Source organism: Acomys russatus, chromosome 15 (assembly GCF_903995435.1).
Source record: "Acomys russatus chromosome 15, mAcoRus1.1, whole genome shotgun sequence".
In the NCBI taxonomy this organism is placed as follows: domain Eukaryota; kingdom Metazoa; phylum Chordata; class Mammalia; order Rodentia; family Muridae; genus Acomys; species Acomys russatus.
The window spans coordinates 40,598,559-40,621,320 of NC_067151.1; the positions used below are offsets into that span (position 1 = coordinate 40,598,559).

Sequence of the window (22,762 nt, forward strand, 5' to 3'; positions counted from 1 at the left end):
TTTTCTGTAATTTGACTCATGGTGTCCTCCATTCCTATGTTTGCAATGGTCCATGAAACCTTGCCTTGAGGGGGAAAGTAATGCAGAAACGAGGCCAGCTGCAAGAGCTGCCATGCATCAGAGCTACACATGATATTGACTGACATACTCCTTGTAAAGTGCTTGTAAAAGGGCGAATGGTTTGTATGACCCACGTGTTTTTAGAAGAAGCTGCCCAAAGTATTGATGCTTCATCAATACTTTACAACCCAGCCACCACATTCTTTCTACTTGACCAGACTTTAGGGGTTTTTTTCTGGAACGACAGACAGTCTGGCATCGAAGGTTTGTCTTGTCCCCTTGGATGCTAGTTTATGGAAAGTTTTGTTGCGTCTTTTTTTTTTTTTTTTTTTTTCTCAATCATTGTTAAATTCTTTTTCAATGTCAAACGAAACTTACAAATTTGCCTCACCCAAAAATTTAGTATCAGTAGTGTGGCCACCATGGAATATGCATATAAACTTACATCAGGACTCTTGTTCTTCTCCAGATTGGTTAGGGACAAGGCTAGAAGATGGAGCTGCATGCTGCATTCTCTAAGCCAAGTGTATGCAGTGGCTAGTGGGCAGCTCAGCCTCAAGCTGAGTGCTAGCAATACCACCTCCTGGCTGTACCTCCTAGTGTCTCCACACATTGAGTGCTGTCCACTTAGCTTTCTCTCTTCTGCAGCCAGTGGTGCAGAATTTGTTGTTAAAAAAAAAAAAAAAAAAAAAACTTAGCAGTAGTGCAGACTAAGAAAGAACGATTATTATTTTGCACTTTGAAACAGTTTTTAGAAAGCAAAGCAGTACTCTGCAGTCAACGTCACCTACCTCTTGTTTTGTCGCAGAGCTGAAACCGAAAGAGGCCTATCAAGAAAGCACATCATTGAAGGTGAGCGCTGATGTTTCCGTTTTATTTCTAGTTTGTGGGTTCCTGTTTCAAGTAAGGTACTATCAGTAAGATAGGGTCAGTTAAAAATAGGTCCTCTGTGTATATGTTACATGAATAGCTCAGTGTTCTTGTGGGAATCCTAACAGTGGGAGCAAGGGGCGGCCCCTGACTCTTTTGCCTGTTTGTGGGACTCTTTTCCTCCTATTGGGTTGCCCTGTCCAGCCTTGATGTAATGGTGTGTGCCTGGTATGTGCTCGGTTGATGTATCTGGGACGCCTGCTCTTTTATGAAGGAAGATGGAAGGGGGCGGGTAAAGGAGAAAGAAGAGAGAGACTGGGGGTGGGGGTGGAGGAAACTGCTGTCAGGGAGTAAGGGAAAAATAAAAGAAGAATATGTTGGAAAGGAAAAAGTATTTATGAAAAGAGCAACCATCAATCAAGTTTATTCCTGGGTGGAGCTCTGGGAGCACAGAAATGCAGGAAGAATTAGTACCCAAAAAGGCAAAGGTGAACTGTCTGGAGCTCGTCTCCTGTACATCCACCACTGCTAGAGTGAAGACCATGGAAGACTGAAAAGAGCCTTACTGAGATGTGATCTGCATCACAAAAGGGCACTCGCTTAAAATGTGTAGTTCCTTGGTTCTGAGTATGATTGCAGAGTCACGCCATGAATTCCATAGCCGATGTCAAAACATTTGCATCAACCCCCAAAGGTTGTACCCATTGGGAGTCACCAAGGCTAGAAAGGAGGCCCAGTGGTCAGGGCAGAGTATGATTTCTAGACCCCACACTGAGCTATATATGGACGACGACCTGTATCTCCAGCTCCAGGAGATCCAGCTCTGCCTTCTGGCCTCTGTAAGCACCTGCACACACATGGCATACATTCTCACATGTGTAAGTAAAAATAAAGAAGTAAATTTAGAAAGAAAACCAGAAGTCACTTACCATCCCAACCTTACCATCCCTTTCCACAATCCAACAAACTACCTTTGTCTCTAAACACTTGATGCTACTGCACACTTCATGTAAGTGAGATCACAGGATTGTTGGTATTTTGAGACTGGCTTCTTTCACTAGGCACAGTGTTCATCCATGCTACAGTGTGCATTAGTACTTCATCTCTCTCTCTCTCTCTCTCTCTCTCTCTCTCTCTCTCTCTCTCTCTCTCTCTCTCTCTCTCTCTCTCTCTCTCTCTCTCTCTCTCTCTCTCTCTCTCTCTCTCTCTCTCTCTCTCTCTCTCTCAATAATATTCCACTATGTGAATAGGTTACAGTTTAACTATCCCCGTATCACTTAATGTACATTTGGATTGTTCTCTTCTGCGGGCTATTATGAAGAATTGTCTAAACATTCCTGTTTTTACTTGGGCATGTGTTAACACTATTATACTTTTTAAAAAGTGTGTGAGAGAGAGAGAGAAGGAGAGAGAGACAGAGAGACAGAGAGACAGAGACAGAGACAGACAGATGAGGGGAATGGTTTTCTATCCCTAGATAAATTAATTAACAGTGTCATTGTTTTTCCCCATGGAACTCAAAATTTTATACAGATTAGAAATAAACAGGAAATAAAACTGTCTATAAGAGCCATTATATAGTTTGCTTCATTTAAGGTCTGAGTTTTGAATATCTTTTATTTCTTTCCTGTTTGCCTGTATATGAGTTTTTACACTTGTACATTTTGCTATAATGAGGGGGGAAATCTTAAAGATGATGTATTATTTTTCAATGGCTTTATATAAATTCATGAAAAATTTTATAGAAAATCTAAGATTTTTGACCATGTCTGATAGTACATACCTGCAATCCCAGTACTCAGAAAACTGAGGCAGGAAGATCACAAGTTCAAGGCTGCTTAGTCAACAGTGTGCATGAGGGCTAGCTTGGGAAACTTGGTAAGACCTTGTCTCAAAATGTAAAATACGAGGGTTGGACATGTAGCTCAGAGTTAAGGTGCTTGCCTGGCATGTTCAAGGCCTGGGTTCAATCCTAGTAAAACACACACACATACATGATCCAAGATTTTTATTTCTTCTTCGTTGAAAATAACTTCATTCATGAAATCCCAACATTGTCAAAACTTAAAAAATAAAATAAAAGTAAGCCCTGTCTCCCCCTCGTCCATTGGACTCTGGTCCATGTCCTTCACATCCTTTCCCTTCTGTGCCCTAACTTGCTTATTATCTGGATGTCTTCATACCTACTTAAATCAGTGCTGTGACTTAAATGGCTGTGACTACATGTTCAAGACCTGCACAAGATCAAGCTCACCAAACATCTCAGCCTGGGTTGGGGGGGGGGGGGGCTGAAGTCTCACCCTTGGCTGAGGAGCCACTTGCAGTTGCTGATTGCTAGAGTAGGGAGACTCCCTGAAAGGCTACCGTGTTACTGGTGACAGTCCTAGGCCCAAGCACACACAAATAGCAAAGATGCAGTCCCTGAAAGACTACCTGTGCTCCTGAGATGGCCTTAGGCCCAAGCACACACAGATGGCAAGGATGCAGTCCCTGAAAGGCTGCTTGTGCTCCTGAGATGGCCCTAGGTCCAAGCACACACAAATAGCAAAGATGCAGTCCCTGAAAGAGTGCCCATATTCCTGGAGATGGTCGTAGGTCCAAGCAGACAGAGAGCATTAAGTGAATTGAATGGGTTTAGAAGTTGGAAGGGGAAAGTAGTTTGGGGAAAGGAAAAGAACACAGGGTCGGGGGAGGATTGGAAAGTAGATTTGATTAAAACACATTTTATACATGTATGAATATGAAAATATATAATAGTAGAGTCAAGCTGTAGATATTACCTAGACTTTGGTTCCTTTTCTCCACTAAAATATATTTTACAGACAACTTGTTGGTATAATAAAGAATGACATAAGCGACCATCTTTCTGTAAATAAGGTAGCTTCCAGGAGCAGTTTTAAGTCAAAGAATAAGGTGCAGTTTAACAATTATTTGCTCATAAGAATGCTGGTCCAATGAAGTAATTTTACTTATTTACTCATTTGTTATTGAGTCCAAACTTCTTTTTGTAATTTTATACTTTTATTATGCATGCTTTTTATTATTTCTGAGAATTAGCCTTCAGGCTTTTACTTTTTCTTTGGAGTTGTTTGGCTTGGTATTTCAATTTCTGGAACTCCTTATAAACTGCTGTTTACTCTCTTTTTGGTTCCGTGTCCCCCCAGTGGCTGTTTCTCCAGGAGCTTCTTCTCTGCACAGCAGCCTAATCTAAAAGACAGTGTTTATTTAACCTCAGGTGTCTCTTCTGGCTGGAGGTCGGACACCTTTGTTGAGATATAAATATTCATATTATTGTGAAATATGTCAGACTAGTCATAGAAAAAGATAGTTCTCACGTTCAGTTTCTTGTATTGTATTGTATTGGGTATAGGGAGGAATGGGTACCAGGGTGCTGGTGTACAGATCAGAGAACAATTTACAGGAGTCAGTCCTACCCTCCCATGATGGTGGTCCCAGTGAGCCACTGGGCCATTAGTCTTGGCAGCAGGATCTGCTGGCATCTCACCAGTCCTCAGTTACTTAAATTTAATTTTAAAAGAGATTTTTGAAACACACACTTTCTCTCTCTCTCTCTCTCTCTCTCTCTCTCTCTCTCTCTCTCTCTCTCTCTCTGTCTCTGTCTCTCTCTCTTTCTCTCTCTCCCTCCATCACACATATACACACATTTAACCATAATGTTTATTATTAATGTTCATTGTTCCTAAAGTCTTTATCTGAGTTTTGTATTTCTCACTATTTGGTGTTTATTTACGTAAACATGAGCTTTGAGACCAGGCAAACATTCAAGTTCTGATTATTTATTACATATGAACTGAGTGACCTACAAGTGACTTAAACCTCTGTCTCCTTGACTACAACACAGATTACAACTATTCCTACATTCTTGGGTTACAATATGGGGAGTAAAACTCAATACTTCCATCACAAAATGAACACTGTCATTGTCACCATAATCAGCATTGTCTTATGAGCACAACTGCTTCCTGGAGGATGCTACCCTGAGCTGGTGACATGCTGAGGCTGCCACAATGAATGACTACCCCCACCTTAGAGAAACCTTCCAACTTTCTCTTCCAAACACAAATACTAAGCTAAGGCTTAGTATGCAACTGGATACAGAAGTCAAGGCCAGCCTGACCCTCACAGCCATCACCATTCCTGCTCTAGCACCACCAAGTATGTGTGCCCTCTACCACTGGGCTTGTCAGTACCCAACAGGTACCCAGGAAGTCCAGATGGCCAAACAGGGCAGTGTGCTACTCAAAAAAAAAAAAAAAAAAAAAAAAAGCATTTCTTCTTTATCTACTTGGTTAGGGAAAATATTCAGAAAATGGTTCACCAAATAAACAACAACAAATATATATGATATATAAATCATAAAACTCATATATATATAAGAGAAATTGAATGGAGAAATACTTTATTGACTCTATTGGTTTAAGGCTCAGCAGTGTATGTGTGTGTGCATTCTCTTTCTCAATAGGTTTTCTTCAGGCCTCATGCAACTTAGTGGTAATACCTTAAATTTCTACTCTAGTTAAGGAATTCTCATAGGATGGTAACAAGTTCATCTGAAATCTAAGCTGACCCAGATTCAGATTTTTAACATAAACCTTCAGTGTTTTGAAATTGAAGCCACTTGTTACGTTATTATTGGTGCTCTTTTGAAGTTTGTAGTTTCAGCTGAAAACAAGGGCCAATAAGTAGGAGAGATACCCCATAGGACATTTGTATGCAAACTGAAATTAGAGAATTAAATGAATTCTGCAGAGGAGAATTACCATGAGATTCTTAAGCCAAAAATACAGTTTGAAGGAGTTTACAGATAATTATCCTTGGATTTCATTGCTACATTCCCTGTGAGAACGGTGGCTTTGATTAAACATTGGTGACTCATACGCACATTAAATCCAAAGAGAAATGTTAGAAAATAAGACAAAGCTAGCTGACCTTGGCCCCTGGAGTCATTTTAAAGAGTGTGAAATGAGTTTGGCTTGTATGTTATGGTTTGTTTTTGTTTTTGTTTTAAATGTATGGAAAGCCTTCACTATGAGACAAATCACTATGAGCTAGTATGAGCTCCTCATTTTTACAAGGAGAGAGAAGACATTTTGCTAAGAGGTTTATTATATCCCTTTTGAGTCCCAAGGTCTTTGGAGCTCTACAGTCCTCTGTATTCACTGAGCTCTCCCGCAGCCATTTTACTAAGATCCATTTTACCGTGCTTTAAGAATCTGACAGGAAAGAAAAAAAAAAAAAAAAAAAGAATCTGACAGATCCACTTCTTTGAGTGCCTAACATGAAGGAATAGGAATAGTTTGATAAGTCACTGTCTTATTCAGTGCTCTATTGCTGTGAAGTGACACCATGACCACAGTAACTCTTATAAAATAAGCATTTGGGGACTGGAGAGATGGCTCAGCAGTTAGGAGCTCTTCCAAAGGACCCGGGTTCAATTCCCAACACCCACATGGCAGCTCAGAACCATCTGGAACTCCAGTCCCGGAGAATCTGGCACTCTCTCACAAGCATGCATGCAGGCAAAACACCAATACATATAAACAAAAATATGCATTTAATTGGGGCTTGCTTACAGTTTGAGAAGTTTGGTCCATTATTATCATGACAGAAATCATGGTGTCATACAGGCAGACATGGTGCTAGAAAAATAGCTTAGAGTTCTACATCCAGATCTGCAGGTAGCAGGAAGAGGGAGACACTGGGTCTGACCTGGAATTTGGAAACCTCAAAGCCTGCCCCCAGTGACACATTTCCTCCAAAAAAGCCACACCTCCTAATCCTCCCTGGTGACCAACCAGTCAAACCTATGAGCCTATGGAGGCCGATTTTATTTAAACCACCACAGTTACACTGTCAGAATAGATACATTCCTCTCTAAAATTTTACAGACAAAAGCTCTGCCGAATTACAAGTCATTGCTGTTGGCAGAAGAGGAAAATAGGTAGCAAAATCTCAGCTAAAAACTTTTTAGTGAGGACCAAATGTTAAAACCCAAGTCTTCCATTAAAAGAAAAAGCATCATTGATTTCGGAGTTAGTAAATTCACTGAGCAAAGAGAATCATCCCAGTGTTCCTTCTCCATATACCATGTTCATGAACATGTGTTCCCACTCACAACAGCCACGTTTCACGATGTGAAGGTACATGTGAGTTGAGTAGACTACGTGCCTTTAATAAAAGAAGTGGGTGACTACAAGGACAGCTACACAAATGAAACCAGAAGCCATTTAGGAAAATCATGCACACTGTTTAAAGCAAGAATTTTGTCGGGCTAGATAGGAAAGCAAGAATGTGAAAGGGAAATTTAATAGAACGGCATATTTAAGTAGCGCCCTCGCAAACTCTATTGGTACATGGTTAAAGCTGCGACAAGGAACAGCTGCTGCACTTAGAGCCATGTCCATCTGTTTAAAGTTTTCAAGAAACTCACTATTTTAGAAACCTGTACAAAAATATTAGCTGTAAGCTGAGCATGGTAATGCACTGGGGAGGCAGAGGACAGTATAACTCTGAGTTCAAGGCTAATCTGGTTTACAAAGCAAGTTCAAGGACAGACAGAGCTCGACAGAGAACCCCTGTCTCAAAAAGCCAATAAAAGGGCTGGAGAGATGGCTCAATGGTTAAAATCACTGACTGTTGCTCTTCCTGAGGTCCTGAGTTCAGGTCCCAGCACCCACATAGCAGCTCCATAGCTGGAGACTCATGGGATCTGATGTGGTGTGCCGATATAAACACAGACAAAATGCCCATATACATAAACAAATGCATCTTTAAAAGAAAAACAAAAAAAAATCTAAACAATATCAGAACCTGAGAGAAAGATGAGCTTAGATCTATTTCATTGTGTACTCATTTGAAAACACATCATTTGAGCTGAGCGTAGTGGCGCACACCTGGAATCCCAGCACTCTGCAGGCAGAGGCAGGAGGATCTCTGTAGACAAAGCCTGGTCTACAAAGTGAGTCCAGGACAGCCAAGGCTACATGGAGAAACCCTGTCTCATCGGAAAAAAAAAAAGAAAGAAAGAAAGAAAGAAAGAAAGAAAGAAAGAAAGAAAGAAAGAAGAAAATACATAATTTGTTATCCTGTGAACTTTTGAAAAATCGCCAGTTAACTTCCAGCCAACGCCTCTAGGGTGTGGAGCGTGTCTTCTGCTCCTTCAGCCTCTTCTCAAGATCCTTAGTGCCTTCTGCAAGTGAACTCGCTGCAGCTGCATCTTCAGCCTGTTATATTAGCGGCCCACATACGTCTATGGTGGAGCTAGGACTGAGGCATTGTTGCAGGTCTATTTACATTTAAAATAGTATCTGATTCCAAGCCAGTGCTCAATAAAGTATTTATTACATGAAAGTTTATTTTAGCAAATACCTAAGTAGCTCTTAAGGAGACCAGTGTTGAACACCTCCTTGTAGGGCTACGATTGGCCTATTTCTATAGGATGAAAGCATCAAAATAGGAAAAGGGGGTCCTGAGGGAGCACAGTTTTCTTCTTGGGCAGACTAAAAAGCAAGAAGCTCAGAGAGACTGCGGCATCGCTCACCAATAATGCCACCTGGCATTGTACGCAGCACCTCTGAAATGCTGTGTGTCACCTTCTCTGAACGGAGAGTGGCCTGCCCAGCTGCCAAGCATTCCATGTGCACGATACGAGCCCCTCGCACCCAACCCATCTTCCACCACTTCCTGCAGTTTGCTTTTCCCCTGAAACCCCCACCCTAGTTATAATCGCCTGGCTTGGGCCAGAAATCTAGGAGTCATTGTTGATTCGTGTTACCTGCATACCCTGTATCCACAACAACATCCAGTCCAGTTATTTCTGTGTGCAAAACTTGCTCTGGATTTGAACACGTCTAGCCAGCATAGCCTGAGCTTGATCTGTTGCAGTCATCTCCTTGCCGGCTTCAGACCTCCCTTTCAGTCTTGTTTCTATGAGATCTGCTCAGCAGGCAAAGCCATCGATTCAATCAGAAAAATCTGATCAGATTGCACCTGCTTCGTCTCTTCCTCTTAACTTGCCATCATTCCCACATTCCTTGCTAATGTTTTAAAGTGTAACACAGAATAGCATTCCAAGTGCATCGCACGAATCATAAAATTGCTGAAGACTTGAAGAGTGGCCAGTACCGTGGATATAATGCCACACACCTGCCAGGTCAGAGTTGGGTCATTAACTTGACCCAGTACATAGTTCCTCATGCTCTCAAGTAAACACATTTATACCTCTGCCAAAATATCAAGACATGGTTCTTATAATGTATGGTAAAGACGCTACACAACAGATCTGGTATGAAAGGAGATTTATTGTGGAAAAGGATGAAGAGGGGGAAAGGGGGGGAGGGTGCCTATGACAGAAAGAAATGGAGACAGATAGACAGAGGGAGGGAAGGAGGGAGGAGGGGAGGGAGAGAGAGAGGGGAAGAGAGAGGGGGAGGGAGGGAGAGAGAGGGAGAGGGAGAGAGAGCCCAAGAGGCTGGCAAGTCCTTTTTATCAGGCACATACACGGTGCACACATGGTGATAGCAGGTGATGACATCACAGGTTGCTAGGTGCCTAGGGGTGGGCTAGCAGGGCTGCTAGCAAAGGCGCTTTCCGAGAAAGAACTGAGAGGCAAAAAGTGATCAGATAGTAACCAAATACAATGAGATGAACCCACTGTTAGGGATAGGCGTCATGACTTTGAACAATGAACACGGGCTGTAGATGGCCTCCGTGGACCCCTTTGGCTCCTTGAAGTTGAAGGCTGAATCTGTACATCTTTATAGTCCTAGGATCTGGCACACTTTGGGAGCAAATTGAGGTCTGTCACATGAAATGATAAGCAGGCATACATGTGCGGTAGTGATGCCAAGTTAGTCTAGTTCCTCCTCCCCATCACCTGACTCATGAAACCTGGCGCCCTCAGAAAGGAGGACACTTGTGTCCAGGGCTAGGCACGAATATGGGCGTGGCCCAAGATGCCTCTGCTCCCCTTCAACCAAGGGGTTCCAAGGCATTTTGGGCATTCAGTCTTTAGCCCTCTCCCTCTGACACAACTGCAGCAATATAATGACCACGTCACATTATTATCCAAAACCTTAGATGATGGTCTGTACGGGGCAATTCTGAAGATGGTAAGTTTGTTAGCCCAGGCATAAGGTGCACAAAAAGTTGTTGGTTTGGTTTTTTTGTTTGTTTGTTTGTTTGTTTAAATCACCAAAAATGCTTCTAAACCTTCTTAATTGTCTGGTCGTCTATATCCTATGTCCTGTCTACATACAATTTCCTCTCCAAATGGCTCATATCATATTACCTCTTAAGGTGAATTTCCTTTCAAACTGTTTCTTGAGTAAGTTGGTGCAATCCCAACCATGCTCATCACCCAGTTCAGGAAGCATTATTTGACTGCCTAACACCTGCCTGTCCTGATCTCCTCATTAAAGCTTTGAACAGGAACCCCACAGACCATCCTTTCTTGATGAATAGAAAATATTTCCAGGGCTCTATTCCAGCAATCCACTTTTCTGTCAGAAGAGTAATTGTGGCTATCCAATAAACTAGTTTGAAAATCAAATTTAAATTTATAAGAGCCTCATTTAACAGGCAATTAATTCTATGCTTATAAGAAAAGTAGAAAACCTTCCATTTTCCTAGGGGATTAAAGAGGCTGATAAGGACCTGCTGTGCCTCATGGGGATGAGATAAAACAGTTCCCTGAACACTGCCCTCCTTTTGGTTGTATAATATTATATATAATACACTCTATTTTGGGGAAGTATTAATATTAGTGAAATTAATTAATTTCTCCTGAATATTTCTAGGAAGTTTGCCAATGTTTAGAGCTGCAACAACATAGCTATTGCTTCCCGATCCAAAGTTTCACTCTATTATATTAGATCTCACATCCTTATGGCTTCTGGAGTTTTGTTTTCTTCCCAAATAAAGGAAGAATAAAACTGGACCCATTTGGTGCAGGCATGCAGTCCCAGCTGCCCTAGGGGCTAACACAGGAGGACTTCAAATTCAAGGCCAGCCTGGGCAACTTGCCTCATATTGAAGAGTAAAAAGGTGACTGGAGACGTAGCCCGGACACAGACTGTTCACCTAGCATCCACAAGGCCCTAGGCGCAAGACCCAGTGTCACAGGAGGAGAAGGAAGAAGGGGTCATTACATAGCTATCGTTTGCCTACATCTTTTCATTTTTCTAAAGTTTGATAACATTAGTAGGTGATGAACACAGTCTTTATTTGCTCTATTTATATTAGTGTTAAAGCATGCATTTATTAAGTGGAGCTAAGGCAGCCTTTTTCCTGACTCATACGAAGAAGAATAAAAAAGAACCTTGAGGAGAAGCTGCTTTTTATTTTAAATTTGGCCCCAGCTACTGCCACAGGTGTCACTGTGGACAGCCACTACTGGGCGGGCAGAGCATCCACTGAGGGTGCTAGTCACCTTGAGAGAGGCCTGAGATTATTTTTTTCTTGAAGCAAAGTCGGCCTTTGATATAATGTGATGGTTCCGGGGATCAACTGATAAATCATTGCACTCAATGTATTTTTCTTATTCTTAATTAACACTTTCTATTACAAAAAAAACTGCATATATTTGGGGGGGGGAGTACCTTGAGCGTGTATACATGAGATAACATTCAAATCAAGATAAGTAACTCTATCTCTCAAATATTTATCATTTCTTCTCTTGGAAACATTCAAAGCCTGTTTTTGGAGTATATAGTGCATTGTTGAAATCGGTCGTTGTGCTCCTGCCCAGCAGAACTTACTCCCGCTACATATTTAACTTGGCACCTGTTAAGCAGCTTTTCCCCACCACCACCACGCCCCCATTCCTCAGCACTTCCCACATCCAGCATCTAAGAGAGTTACGCTACTCTTTTTTTCAATATTTATTTCTTTTATGTTGTGTGTACTAGTGTTTTGTCTGCATGTATGTATGTGCACCATGTGACTGTAGTGTCCAAGGAGACTGGAAGATGTCATCGCCTCCTCCCTGGAGTGCAATGACTGGCAGCTGTGAACTGCCAGGTGGGTTTTAGGAGCCAACCTTAGGGAAGACCCCTCTGCTCCTCACTGCTGAGCTCTTCTCCAGGCCAACACAGCATTTTTTTTTTTCAACACAGCATTTTTTTAACTCTGCATATAAGTGACATCATTTATTTGGCATTTTTTTTTATAACTGTTTTATTTAGAATAATGTTTTTCTTCCCATTCATGCTGTCATAAATGATGAGAGACACCCTTTTGATGACTGGACATAATATACATGAACATATAAAATATATTTATAAATAAATACCATATTTTCTTCATGTATTTGAAGAAAGGTGTATTTGAGTAATATGTACGTGAGGATATGTGTGTGTGAGGAAATGGTGGTAGTAATAGTAATGATTTGATGATAATAATTTGATTTGATGACATTTTTTGTTTGTTTGTTTGTTTTTGTTTTTTGAGATAGGGTCTCTCTGTGTAGCCTTGGCTGTCCTGGACTCACTTTGTAGACCAGGCTGGCCTTGAACTCACAGCAATCTGCCTGCCTCTGCCTCCCGAGTGCTGAAAATAATTTGATTTGATGATAATGATTTGCTATTGAGTTGAGTTCCTTCAATGTTCTTGATGTCAGTCCTTAATCAGATGTATAGTAGGCAAATATTTTCCTTCCTTATATATACCTATATTGCAGAATTTAATACAGTTTATAGTTAAGATAATTACTTATGGGTAAGATCTTACTGCTATGATTTTGTTACTTTTTTTCTATATTTAATTTTTGTTCAGTTCTTCCTCTCTCAGTATTTGTGAGTTTCTCTAGTAAAGACTTATTTATTCTTTGTTTTTTTGTTGTTGTTGTTATGGTATAACTATATTTTTCTCTTTGTACTTAATATTAAACTTACAAAAAAGTCTTTGGTTTATTACAAGTTATTTTGAAAATATAGCAACTTAATTTTGACAATAATCATTAAAAAAGAAAGAAAACCTGACAGATGCATCGTGTTCCTTTATAATTTTAATTTCTAATGTTATTTTATGGTTTTTGTATTGCCTGTTTCTTAAAATATCAGTGTAATCATTTTTCAATTTTTTAGTTTTAATATTCATAATGAAGATGTCTGGAGTGCCATACAGGTTGTTTTGGGGGGGGGGGCTTGTTTGTTTCTGGAGCCCGTAGTCATTACCACTGTTCCAACACTAGACGGCGCTAGTTCCAGCAAATCCAAAGTAGTGCTGCTATTCTGTTAGCAAAAAACAGAGCCCCTTGATTTGCTTTGTTGCAATTGATATGCTGTAAGTGATAGATTAGGGCACTGCCTAGAGAAGGCAATACAACCTCACTGGATCAGCTAACCTCCATGTGAAACAAGGCAGGGCCAAACACCTCATCTGCAATCACTTGCCTGTGGTCAGGAACAATGGGATTCTACCAGTCTTGAGCCGGAAGGGCCACCACTGGGTCCCCTATGGAGACCTTAGCTTCCTGAAGCCAGTGTAACTGTGCTTCTACGGTCTCTGTGGTGCTGTGGTCTACCTTTGGCCTGACACCACTGCAGTTGGGCACGGATGGTGCTAACTAGAACCTAATATGCTGTTCAGGCTTCCACCTGGGTGCTGCTCTCCAGTCTTAGCTGTTGGGAGAGATCTAGAGCCCCAGACTGAGTTCCAAGTACAAGGTCTATACTGCTTTCCACAGTAAGCAACGTGCAAATGAAAAGTCTTTGAACTTGCTGTCTGAAACTGAGGATGGCTGGCGGAGGCGAACCACTTGGCTAACAAGATTGGTGCTAAGTTGTATCAAACCTGAAGCTACAGCCCTTACGACCGGTATAGTTCCGGCCATAGAACCCAGGGCCATCTCAGCAAGGTGAAAGATTCTCACCCAGCTCTGCGGCCGATCCAGAGGCTCTCTGTGAACACTAGCCTGGGAGCGAGGGCTGGGGGTGTCCACTCAGTGCTGGCCTTCACCCTGGCAAGATTAGTACTGGGTTCAAGTCTAGTGTGTTAACTCCCCCCCCCCCGGCCCGCCCCCATTCCTCTCCCAGGAGGAAGCGCCACTTTCTAGGACAGTGGTTCCCAACCTTTGGGCCAAATACAGGAGTCACCTAAGACCATTGAAAAACACAGATATTTAGATGACAATTTAAACTGTAGCAAAATTAGTTATAGAGTAGCAAGAAAAATAGTTTTGTGGTTGGAGGTCTTGGCTCTAGGCTGATTCTTGCATTTGGTGGATCTCTGTCCAGCCGGCTCAAACCTCTCTTTCATTATTATGCTAAATGCCAGGCACTATCATCTCTTACCCGTTTCCTTAGCGCCTGTGGAGGTTATTCATATGCGATGAGTTCAGCCCAGTGATTCTGTGGCCAAATAATTACTGCTGCGGTCTTGCTATGTCCTGTTCAGAGGACTTCTGTAACTAATTCAGTGTTTGTTTTTAAAGGAAATTCTCCAAAGAAATCCAACTCAAGCCCTTTCCAATAGCGTTCTCCTGTGGACTTCTTGAGCCTTTCCGCTATGTTGTTTTGTTTTCTGCTTCTGCTCCTAGGACTGAAAGGCTCCCTCCAGAGGCTGCAACTGGAATACGTGGACGTGGTCTTCGCAAACCGTCCAGACAGCAACACGCCCATGGAAGGTGAGTAAAGGAATTCAATCATCCTATTGAGACTTTAGGTGAGAGAAGCATGGGAGAATGGGGAAATAGAAGGATCCAGAGGGTTCTAGAAACCTACAAGAAGAACATTATGACAGGTGGATCTGGGCCCAGGGGTCCTGCTCAAACTATGGCACCAGCCAAGGACAATACGTGCAGTAACCTTCGAACCTCTACTCAGATCTAGCCAATGGACAGGACATTCTCCACAGATGAGTGGAGAGTGGGGACTGACTTTCACACAAACTCTGGTGCCCCATATTTGACCACGTCCCCTGGATGGGGAGGCCTGGTGGCACTCAGAGGAAGGAGAGCAGGTTATCAAGAAGAGACTTGATAACCTATGAGCATATACAGGGGGAGGAGGTCCCCCTCAGTCACAGTCATAGGGGAGGGGAGTAGGGGGAAAGCAGGAGGGAGGGAGGAATGAGAGGATACAAGGGATGGGATAACCATTGAGATGTAATATGAATGAATTAATAAAAAAAATAAAAACAATAAGAAGCTCGGATTGCTGGTCCCAGCCTGAAGACCGCTTCTACTCACAGTAAGTAATGAAGTATATTCGGATCAATGTGCAAAAATTTAGGAAGGAAACCTGTCGATGTCCGTATTTACCCCCCAATAGACTACTACCCTCTTCCTCCACTTCTGCTCCTTCCTCCTCCTCCCCTCTTCTTCCTCTTCTTTCTTCTAAAGTTCTTCTTTTACCTTTATTATTCTTAGTGGCTTTTCTTGGCTGCAAGGTACTCATTTTTGTCAGATTAATTTCATTTTCATGATTTCATCCACTGAAAGAATTACATTAAGGAGAGGAGTTTCTAACACAGCCATCATTTCTGAGGGAATCCTGTACGGAGCGTCCTTTCCTATACGGATGGACGCTAAGTCGGCTTACTTTCCAAACCTGTGTGATAAATGCCGAGTGCTGCAGAGAGCGCGGACGGGACAGGAACCGCGCAATAAGGCTCTTCTTCGTAGTTTGCTTGCTGATCCTCAGCAAGCTGTGCCCCTGTCTCTCTCTTTCACAAGACCACAGTTTGTCCCCTCCCTACCCCATGAAGACTTTAGAACATTCCTACAGGCATGCTCTCCGCCGACCTGGCATGGCTGAGAAACAAAAGGGTTGTAGGCAATGAGATGAAAAAGATGACCCCAGTTAGGAGAGATTTATAAGCACGTGGATCACAACAGTCTAAGGTAGCCCAGGATAGAGACATTTCTACATGGAAAGGGGATGTTTGGGTTTACCTTTTAAGTTTTGCAATACTGGGCTATCAACATTTGTAACGATTCAAATAGTGCAATCCACATAAAATTACTATGAAAGTAAATTTGCCTTTCAAAAACCTGTTCAGAATTTTGTAAGAAATTAAGTTCAGTGAAGATTTATTCTTGCTGTTGGGTTATAGAAATTAGGAAAAATACAAGTGATTAAAGTTCATAGGAAGTTTTCTAAGTTGAATTTCTGGCCATACACAAAATAATGCTGTGGAGACTATATGGGTTGCCATTTAACTTTCCCAACTACAGAGAAACTATACATGCATACGTATACCTATATATACACTATTATCTGTGTTTATATGTCATATATGTATGTGAATATCTGTCAAAACAAATTTGTTTGATAGAGCAAATCATAAACAGTACTAGAGATATTTATTGCAATGATGTTATGTTGTCACACAATTCAAAAAGATCCATTAAAACTGAGCACTAAAGCCATCTAGTCAGCACAACTACCAACTCAGACAAAAGGAAGTGGATTCTGAAAGGCTATTTCATATTTTAAGTACGGGTGGCTATGCTCCCCCTCGGAACGGGGCCATTCACAGCTATATCATACATACATAGGATAACAGACAACGGAGGGGTTTTTTGTTTTTTTGTTTTGTTTTTACCCATCCTGCATCTTACTTTGCCTTTAAATTTAGGGATATATAATAGTCCTTTAATCAAGATATGTGAGCTGCAGTATATCTATACAAGGAAGAGTCATATTACAAGGATCTCTCAAATGAAAAACATACATTACGTAAGTAAAATAAGGAGGAAATTCTCCAGCTATGTAATGCTAACAGGTTAAGTGCTTCTTGTATAAACACCAATGATATGTTGAAATTTACTTAAAAGAAATTTCCAAGTATTTTTTAAAAGTAGGTTGCTGCTGCTTTATAGGGTTTATAGTGAAAGCATTATCTAACCTCGACTGAAGTCAGAGAAAATTGCATTTTTCCCTATGATTTTCACTTAAAATTCCACAAAGTGAAGTGAGAAGCTATTTCATAATGAGTGTTTGCACTAGGAGTATTAAAAGGGGGGCATTTTCCACTTAGTGAGTGAGTCACTGAGCCCAGACTTCTGTAGCTGGCTTGAGAGCAATCGCCTCTGGAATGTAGCCTGCTGTCTCTCCCCACACCCAACCAGACACCCACCCCCAGCAGGCCTACCAACCTCCAAAGCTTACTCTCTGCCAAGGGCTTAGCGGACATGCTCTCTAGCCTGTTCTCTGGAGGACTTGTCCCAGTTGGCTTCCATGTAGCTTGCTCTAGCTTTCTGAAAACATGTGTCTAAATTTATATTTTGTGATTATTTGTCATTTATAGTCACTTATTTGTAGGTCAAACAGAAACACCAGAGTTGAGTTCTGGTCCTGGGAGCACAGATTGTACAATCACTTTTTTCTGCTTTACCGCTTTACAGAGAGACAAGTGCTGACCTGGGAGATAAAATAAATAAATAAATGAAGTAGAGAGACAGGACTGCCAGGTGAACTGGGAACACAAGCTCCTCAAAGCGCAGAGATGTTGGGGGCCGGCGAGGGCACCCTTGAGTTGTTCCTAGATCCTATGTTAAGACTCATGCCAGCAATGACTGTAAATCCTGTGTGTGCATAAGAAACCCTGTACACACACAATGAGGTCTACCTCGGAGGATGATTAGTGTTTCTAAAAATAATGGCGAAGAGGCAGGCTGCCTGTTACCAAAACCACCCTTGGAGCCTTTTGGTAGCTATCTGTTAGTAAGTGTAACTACAACCCTTATTCAGCTCCTCCACATATTATGGTAAAAACATCTTCAGATATTTACCCAGCCGAGTTCTTCAAACAATAGCAGAAAACAGTCTTTAATAGCATTCACATGTTTTTATGATATCAGTACATGACACCTTAGGAGAATCCATTGCCTGGCTATTAGCTCTAGAACAGTAATTACCAAGCAGACATGAACTGCACACGTATCAAAACTCCAGGGCCTCGGCATGTGTAGATAGATCTTTACCCATTTCAAGCATCCCTTTCCAAATCTATGGAGTTGGCACGTTTCTTTTAAACTAGAGGCCAAAGCCTTTCCCCAATGAGGCTGCCCAGCCAAGGCATCAATAGCCCCTTAGTGTTGCTGATTCCTCAAGGAAGCGGAATAAAACAACAAGCAAGGAACCCAGGATGCTTTCTAGCCACTGACTGTGTGAGTGTCGAGATCATGTGTGTGCCCGCTTTGGGCATCTCTAAGTCACACTTTAAATAACTGCCATTTAAAGCTGTTTAAAATGCCATTCCTGTTTATGTGATCCGTAGCATGAATCAGTGTTAATTGGGAGTGTATCTAAAATAAACCAGGATGAGTTTCGGCCAATTTCTGCATATCAAATTGCAACCAAGTTGAGCCAGAAAAAGATCAGTCGTTTGCACCTTCCTTTACCATACATGGACATCAGGCATCCTGTTAGTCACTGCCACCCATGCCTCCTTCCAGGCTTGCCAAAATTCAAAAGGCAAAAATCAAGTTCTACCAAGACAATGGTGGTAAATCCCAAGTGTGCAATCAGTGGAGAAGAGCGGAAAGCCCTTCATTCGCAGTCAGCCACCTGATGGAATACAATTAGACGTTTTGCGGAAGACAGGAAGATGTGACAGCAGAGGGGAGCTTGTGAGCTTTTCCTTCCATCCTTCTCATTATTTTTCATGGTTCACCTAGTAGTAAGGCAGTTTTCTTTCACGGCAGCTGCCATGCCATCTGTCTCTGCTATACTATCTGGCAATGGTGGCGTGTTTTCCACAGGCAGGAAGAGAGTCAGCCCCACCTCCCATGTCTCCTTCCTTATGACAACATATATCCCTTCTAGTGGAACCGTCGAGACTTCCTTGTCTCTGTGAAACTCAAAGTTGTCAGTTCTGTCACTTTCATAAGTCAGTTTGCACTCCAAATACTTCTCCCGGACTCACTATAGGAGAAGGGTCAAAGGAACTTAAGTCACGCTGCACAGGGATTTATAGGGATGTTGTGTCCCATGCTAGGAGGATTCGGGGTTGATTTTCTGCTGTTGTTAGTTGCAGGGCAATTCTCCAGAGAGAAAGCCACTGGTCACCACTATTGTTGTGAAGTGGAAGACAGATGTAATGTGTGGACCACTTGTGAATAATAGCAGAAAGAAGAGGCCCTTTAATATGTATTGACTTTTAAATGTATTGACAGAATCTGATGATTTTTTCAAGTTAAATTTAATTTTAAAACATGCTTGAAATCTGAGGCCTTTCATTTAGAACTTATTGTCAAATTGAATCTCCTAGAATTCTGAATATTCTGTCTATACTAATAACTGTTCACACTCTTCATTTTCTCCCTCTTACAGGCTAGTACAGGCACACAGCAACCCAGATGTCTCTAGTTCAAGTAAGAGGGTTAAGACCAAAGTTAGCTTCACCAGTTCCTACAATATTAATCAAACAGCAGATTCTGTCAATATTTTTCACAAGCCATGATTTTTTTTTCTGGTGCTACAATGCCAACAGGAATCTATGGATATTTGGGAATCTAGGATATCCATGACAACTCGAAAAAAGAAGAGACTGCAAAAGCAGCCCAGATTGTCAATATTTTATCAGTTCCAAAATACTGAACCCCGGTATTTTATCTTCCAAAGTAAAGTTTTTAAAACAAACTCTTCATCTGAATTTTACATATATCATTTAGCTACAACTGATTGGTACATCTAGCTTTAAGTTTCATTATCGTCCCTGAAGAGTGCCCCACCTTGTCCCCAAGTCATAATAGCAAGAAGACACCCTCCACAAGCCATATGACAGTGTTGCCCCAGAAATATAAAACGCAAGACACCTATGAAATTTAAGTTATTTACTATCCACAATAAAAATTAGATGGGTTTCATTACAATATTATTTCAACTATATACACAAAAAGTACTATCTCAACATGCAATCACTATTGAAATGTGTATTTTACTCTTTTCATCCTAAGCCTTTGAAATCCACAGTAGACACCATGATTTGGACCCACACATTTTAAACGCCCAAGAGCTGCAGGTCAGGGAGAAGGACTCTGTATAACCACAGAGGTAAAAGCGCTTCCTAGTCTGTAGCAGCCTGGGGCATTAGTCTCTTTTGCATTGGCCAGACTAAGAAGCTCAGTAGAAACAACTCACATATTTCAGAGAGATTTCAGCCTCTCATGGCAGGGAAGGCCTCATGAAGCATTCAGTGGACTCTCCTCATTCCTACATCCCAGGAACCAGCGACAGGGCAGAACTGGGAGCCACTTCCTGAAACCCAGCAGGAGTCATGCAGTGCTCTGGTTGGAAGGCGAATTCCTAGTGTCATTCTATAGAAAGTCTTGTGGAGATGGATGATCTTGGGAAAGGGTGTGAGTATGCTCTGTGTGACTTAGCAACTTCCTGTGTACTTGCTGGGCTTTCCCTCCCATTTCTACCTTCCTTTTTTCTTCCATCTTCATTCATTTGTGAGGACAATCATTCAGTCCTTACCCATGGATTCCAAAAAAGAAACAAAGTGGGCCACATGTCTCCTGTAGGCTGTGGACTCCAACAGGGTTAACCTTTTCCTCTTTTCTCTTTAAACTGTTTTTTATTACAAAAATGGGGAGAATTGGGGTAAGAAGGGAAGGGGAGAGAGAGTGGGTGAGAGAGACAGAGAGGAGAAAGGAAGGGGGAGGGCACTGTGAATGTTTTTGCTCACCCCAGCTGGCAGGTGAGGACAGAACTGCTCAGTATTCTATTGGTGACTTATGCGAACTTCCTCCCATGAACTGTCAGTTCTCTGAAAGACATCTTAGAGATGTGACAGGTTGTCTCACTCTCAGGGGAATCCATTTCTGCCGGTTCCTCATTGCAGCACAGCATTAGGAACAGGAGACCCACATTCCCCGCACGGGCATGCAGGCCTGCACAGGTGGGGCTGCATGACTTAGCAGCTCACAGCATCGCCTCTGAGAGTTTCACCGCATGCAGGTTTAACGGGGTGGGCATGGCCGCCAGTGCAGACACTTATCTAGAATTCTCACATAGTGAAATGAGCAAGTGTTGGCTCTGTTTCTTAAAAGTTAAACTTTAATATACAACCCAACTATCTTACACAAGAGGGAAAAAAGGTTAAAGGGAAATAAGAGTGAACCTTCTGGTATCCATTCCATGGGATGGGTCCCTAGGTATCTCTGGCCTGCACGTTGGTCCTGCCTGTTCAATGATCCTTTTCTCAATCCATGTGCTGCCCCTCTCATCCTCTCTGCCTGTCAGACTCTCACATGCAAGGGCCGGTCTCCCTGCCCCCCGCCACCCCCCCAAACCCCCCACCCCATCCGCTTCCTGAATCCCAGGACCAGGAAGCCCACCAAGACTGCTTTCACTTGTGACAAAGCTTACACTCCTTCCCACAAGCAAGTGCCTCACAGTCTCCTAAAAAAGAATGAGGGAGTGAGCAGTTTTGTGAAAGTCACAGATGTGTATAGGTGTTCTGGGGAGATAGGATGAGAGGCCGTAGGTGCTAGTGTGTGGACTCAGATGAGCTGCGTAGACCTCCTCCTCTGCCGGCTCTCATTTGTAAAACAGAAAGAATGGAAAAATCGCATTCTCTTTCCACCAGTGTTGTGGGGGAAATGTGTTCATTTAAGTGGTGATGTCTTACAGACTGTAATGTCTGGCATAAACACTTCAAGGTGCTTATTGTTTTTAATATATGCTTATGCTTTTAGGATTTTATATGCATAAGATGAAGTCAGAGTTTCAGTAAGACACAATCAAAATGTCAGAATGGCATGGCAAATCTCCATTTTTATAGGAAATGATTGAAAGCTGCTTCCATGACTCTTCTCCCTCCAACTTTTTGAGAAATTTTTTTAAAAAACACAGAAAAGTTGGAAGAATGAACACTTGATGTGCTTCTTGTACATGTTCCTAAGTGCTAAGGGTTTTGTGTGCCCTTGCTCTGTGAGCATCTTACCCATGAGTACTTCCTGTCTCCTCAATGACCACGACACAGTCGTCATAGGCAAAAAATATCCACAAGCTCCTGTAATCTAACACTCGAGACATGTCCTATTTCCTCTGGTGTCTTTTGAGGGATTTGTTTTGTTTTTCCTTGAAAAGAAAGTGGGGCCACGATTTGGCTGAAAATCTCAGAGTGAGTGAGCCTGGGTGACGCAGCTGAGTGCAGAGCTCTTGGCAAACACGCATGAAATCCTGGTTTCAATCCTTAGCACTAAAAAAGGGAGAGAGAGAGAGAGAGAGAGAGAGAGAGAGAGAGAGAGAGAGAGAGAGAGAGAGAGAGAGAGAAAGATTTCTACAGTGTTGTGCAGAGTGTCCTGTTGTGGACATTCCATCTATTTTAATCTAAAGTGATTTCTCTACCCCATTTTCTCTTTAGTGACCTTGACCAAATAAGCAGCCCCCCCCCCATCCCCACCCCAGGAGTTGATTTGGAGAAAGTCTCCCAGTTGGTCTATCTGATTAGACTAAGCACTTTTGGTAGGAACATTTCCCAGGTGTTCCTCAGGGTCTCTCTCCGAGGGTCTAGAAGGGCCACTGTGTCCCCCTGATGTCCAGTTTAAGGTGAACCTTGCAGGGGAGCTTGACAGGCATCCCCACTGTGGTGCCATTTCACAGACCCTTAGTAAACAGCCTTGGTGTGACCCTAAGATCCTGAAGATAGCGGAGCCCCCACAGCCTTACTGCTTGCACTAGTTGTTGCAGTGGAGAGATGGAGAGAGCCTGCTTCCATCATGACTGAAATTCTTCTATAAAAGGAGCTTCCCTTTTGCCCCTTGTCTACTCAGTTTCGTGGCTCTGGAGCTCACACTAGCATATGAATGTGAAGCTCCAGAGAGGAGGGACAGAGGGACAAGAAGGGATCCAGC

At 42.2% G+C, this 22,762-nt stretch overlaps 1 protein-coding gene across 3 annotated transcripts in view; it reads left to right on the forward strand.

Annotated features, from left to right (window-relative positions):
* The window catches only part of Kcnab1 (potassium voltage-gated channel subfamily A regulatory beta subunit 1), a 380,966-nt gene that overhangs the window by 314,721 nt on the left and 43,483 nt on the right, over nt 1-22,762 (forward strand). For all 3 annotated transcript variants that reach the window (XM_051157257.1, XM_051157258.1, XM_051157259.1), the window contains exons 7-8: nt 869-912; nt 14,489-14,575. In XM_051157257.1, coding sequence (XP_051013214.1) covers nt 869-912; nt 14,489-14,575 — 131 coding nt within the window. The remainder of the gene's footprint in view (nt 1-868; nt 913-14,488; nt 14,576-22,762) is intronic.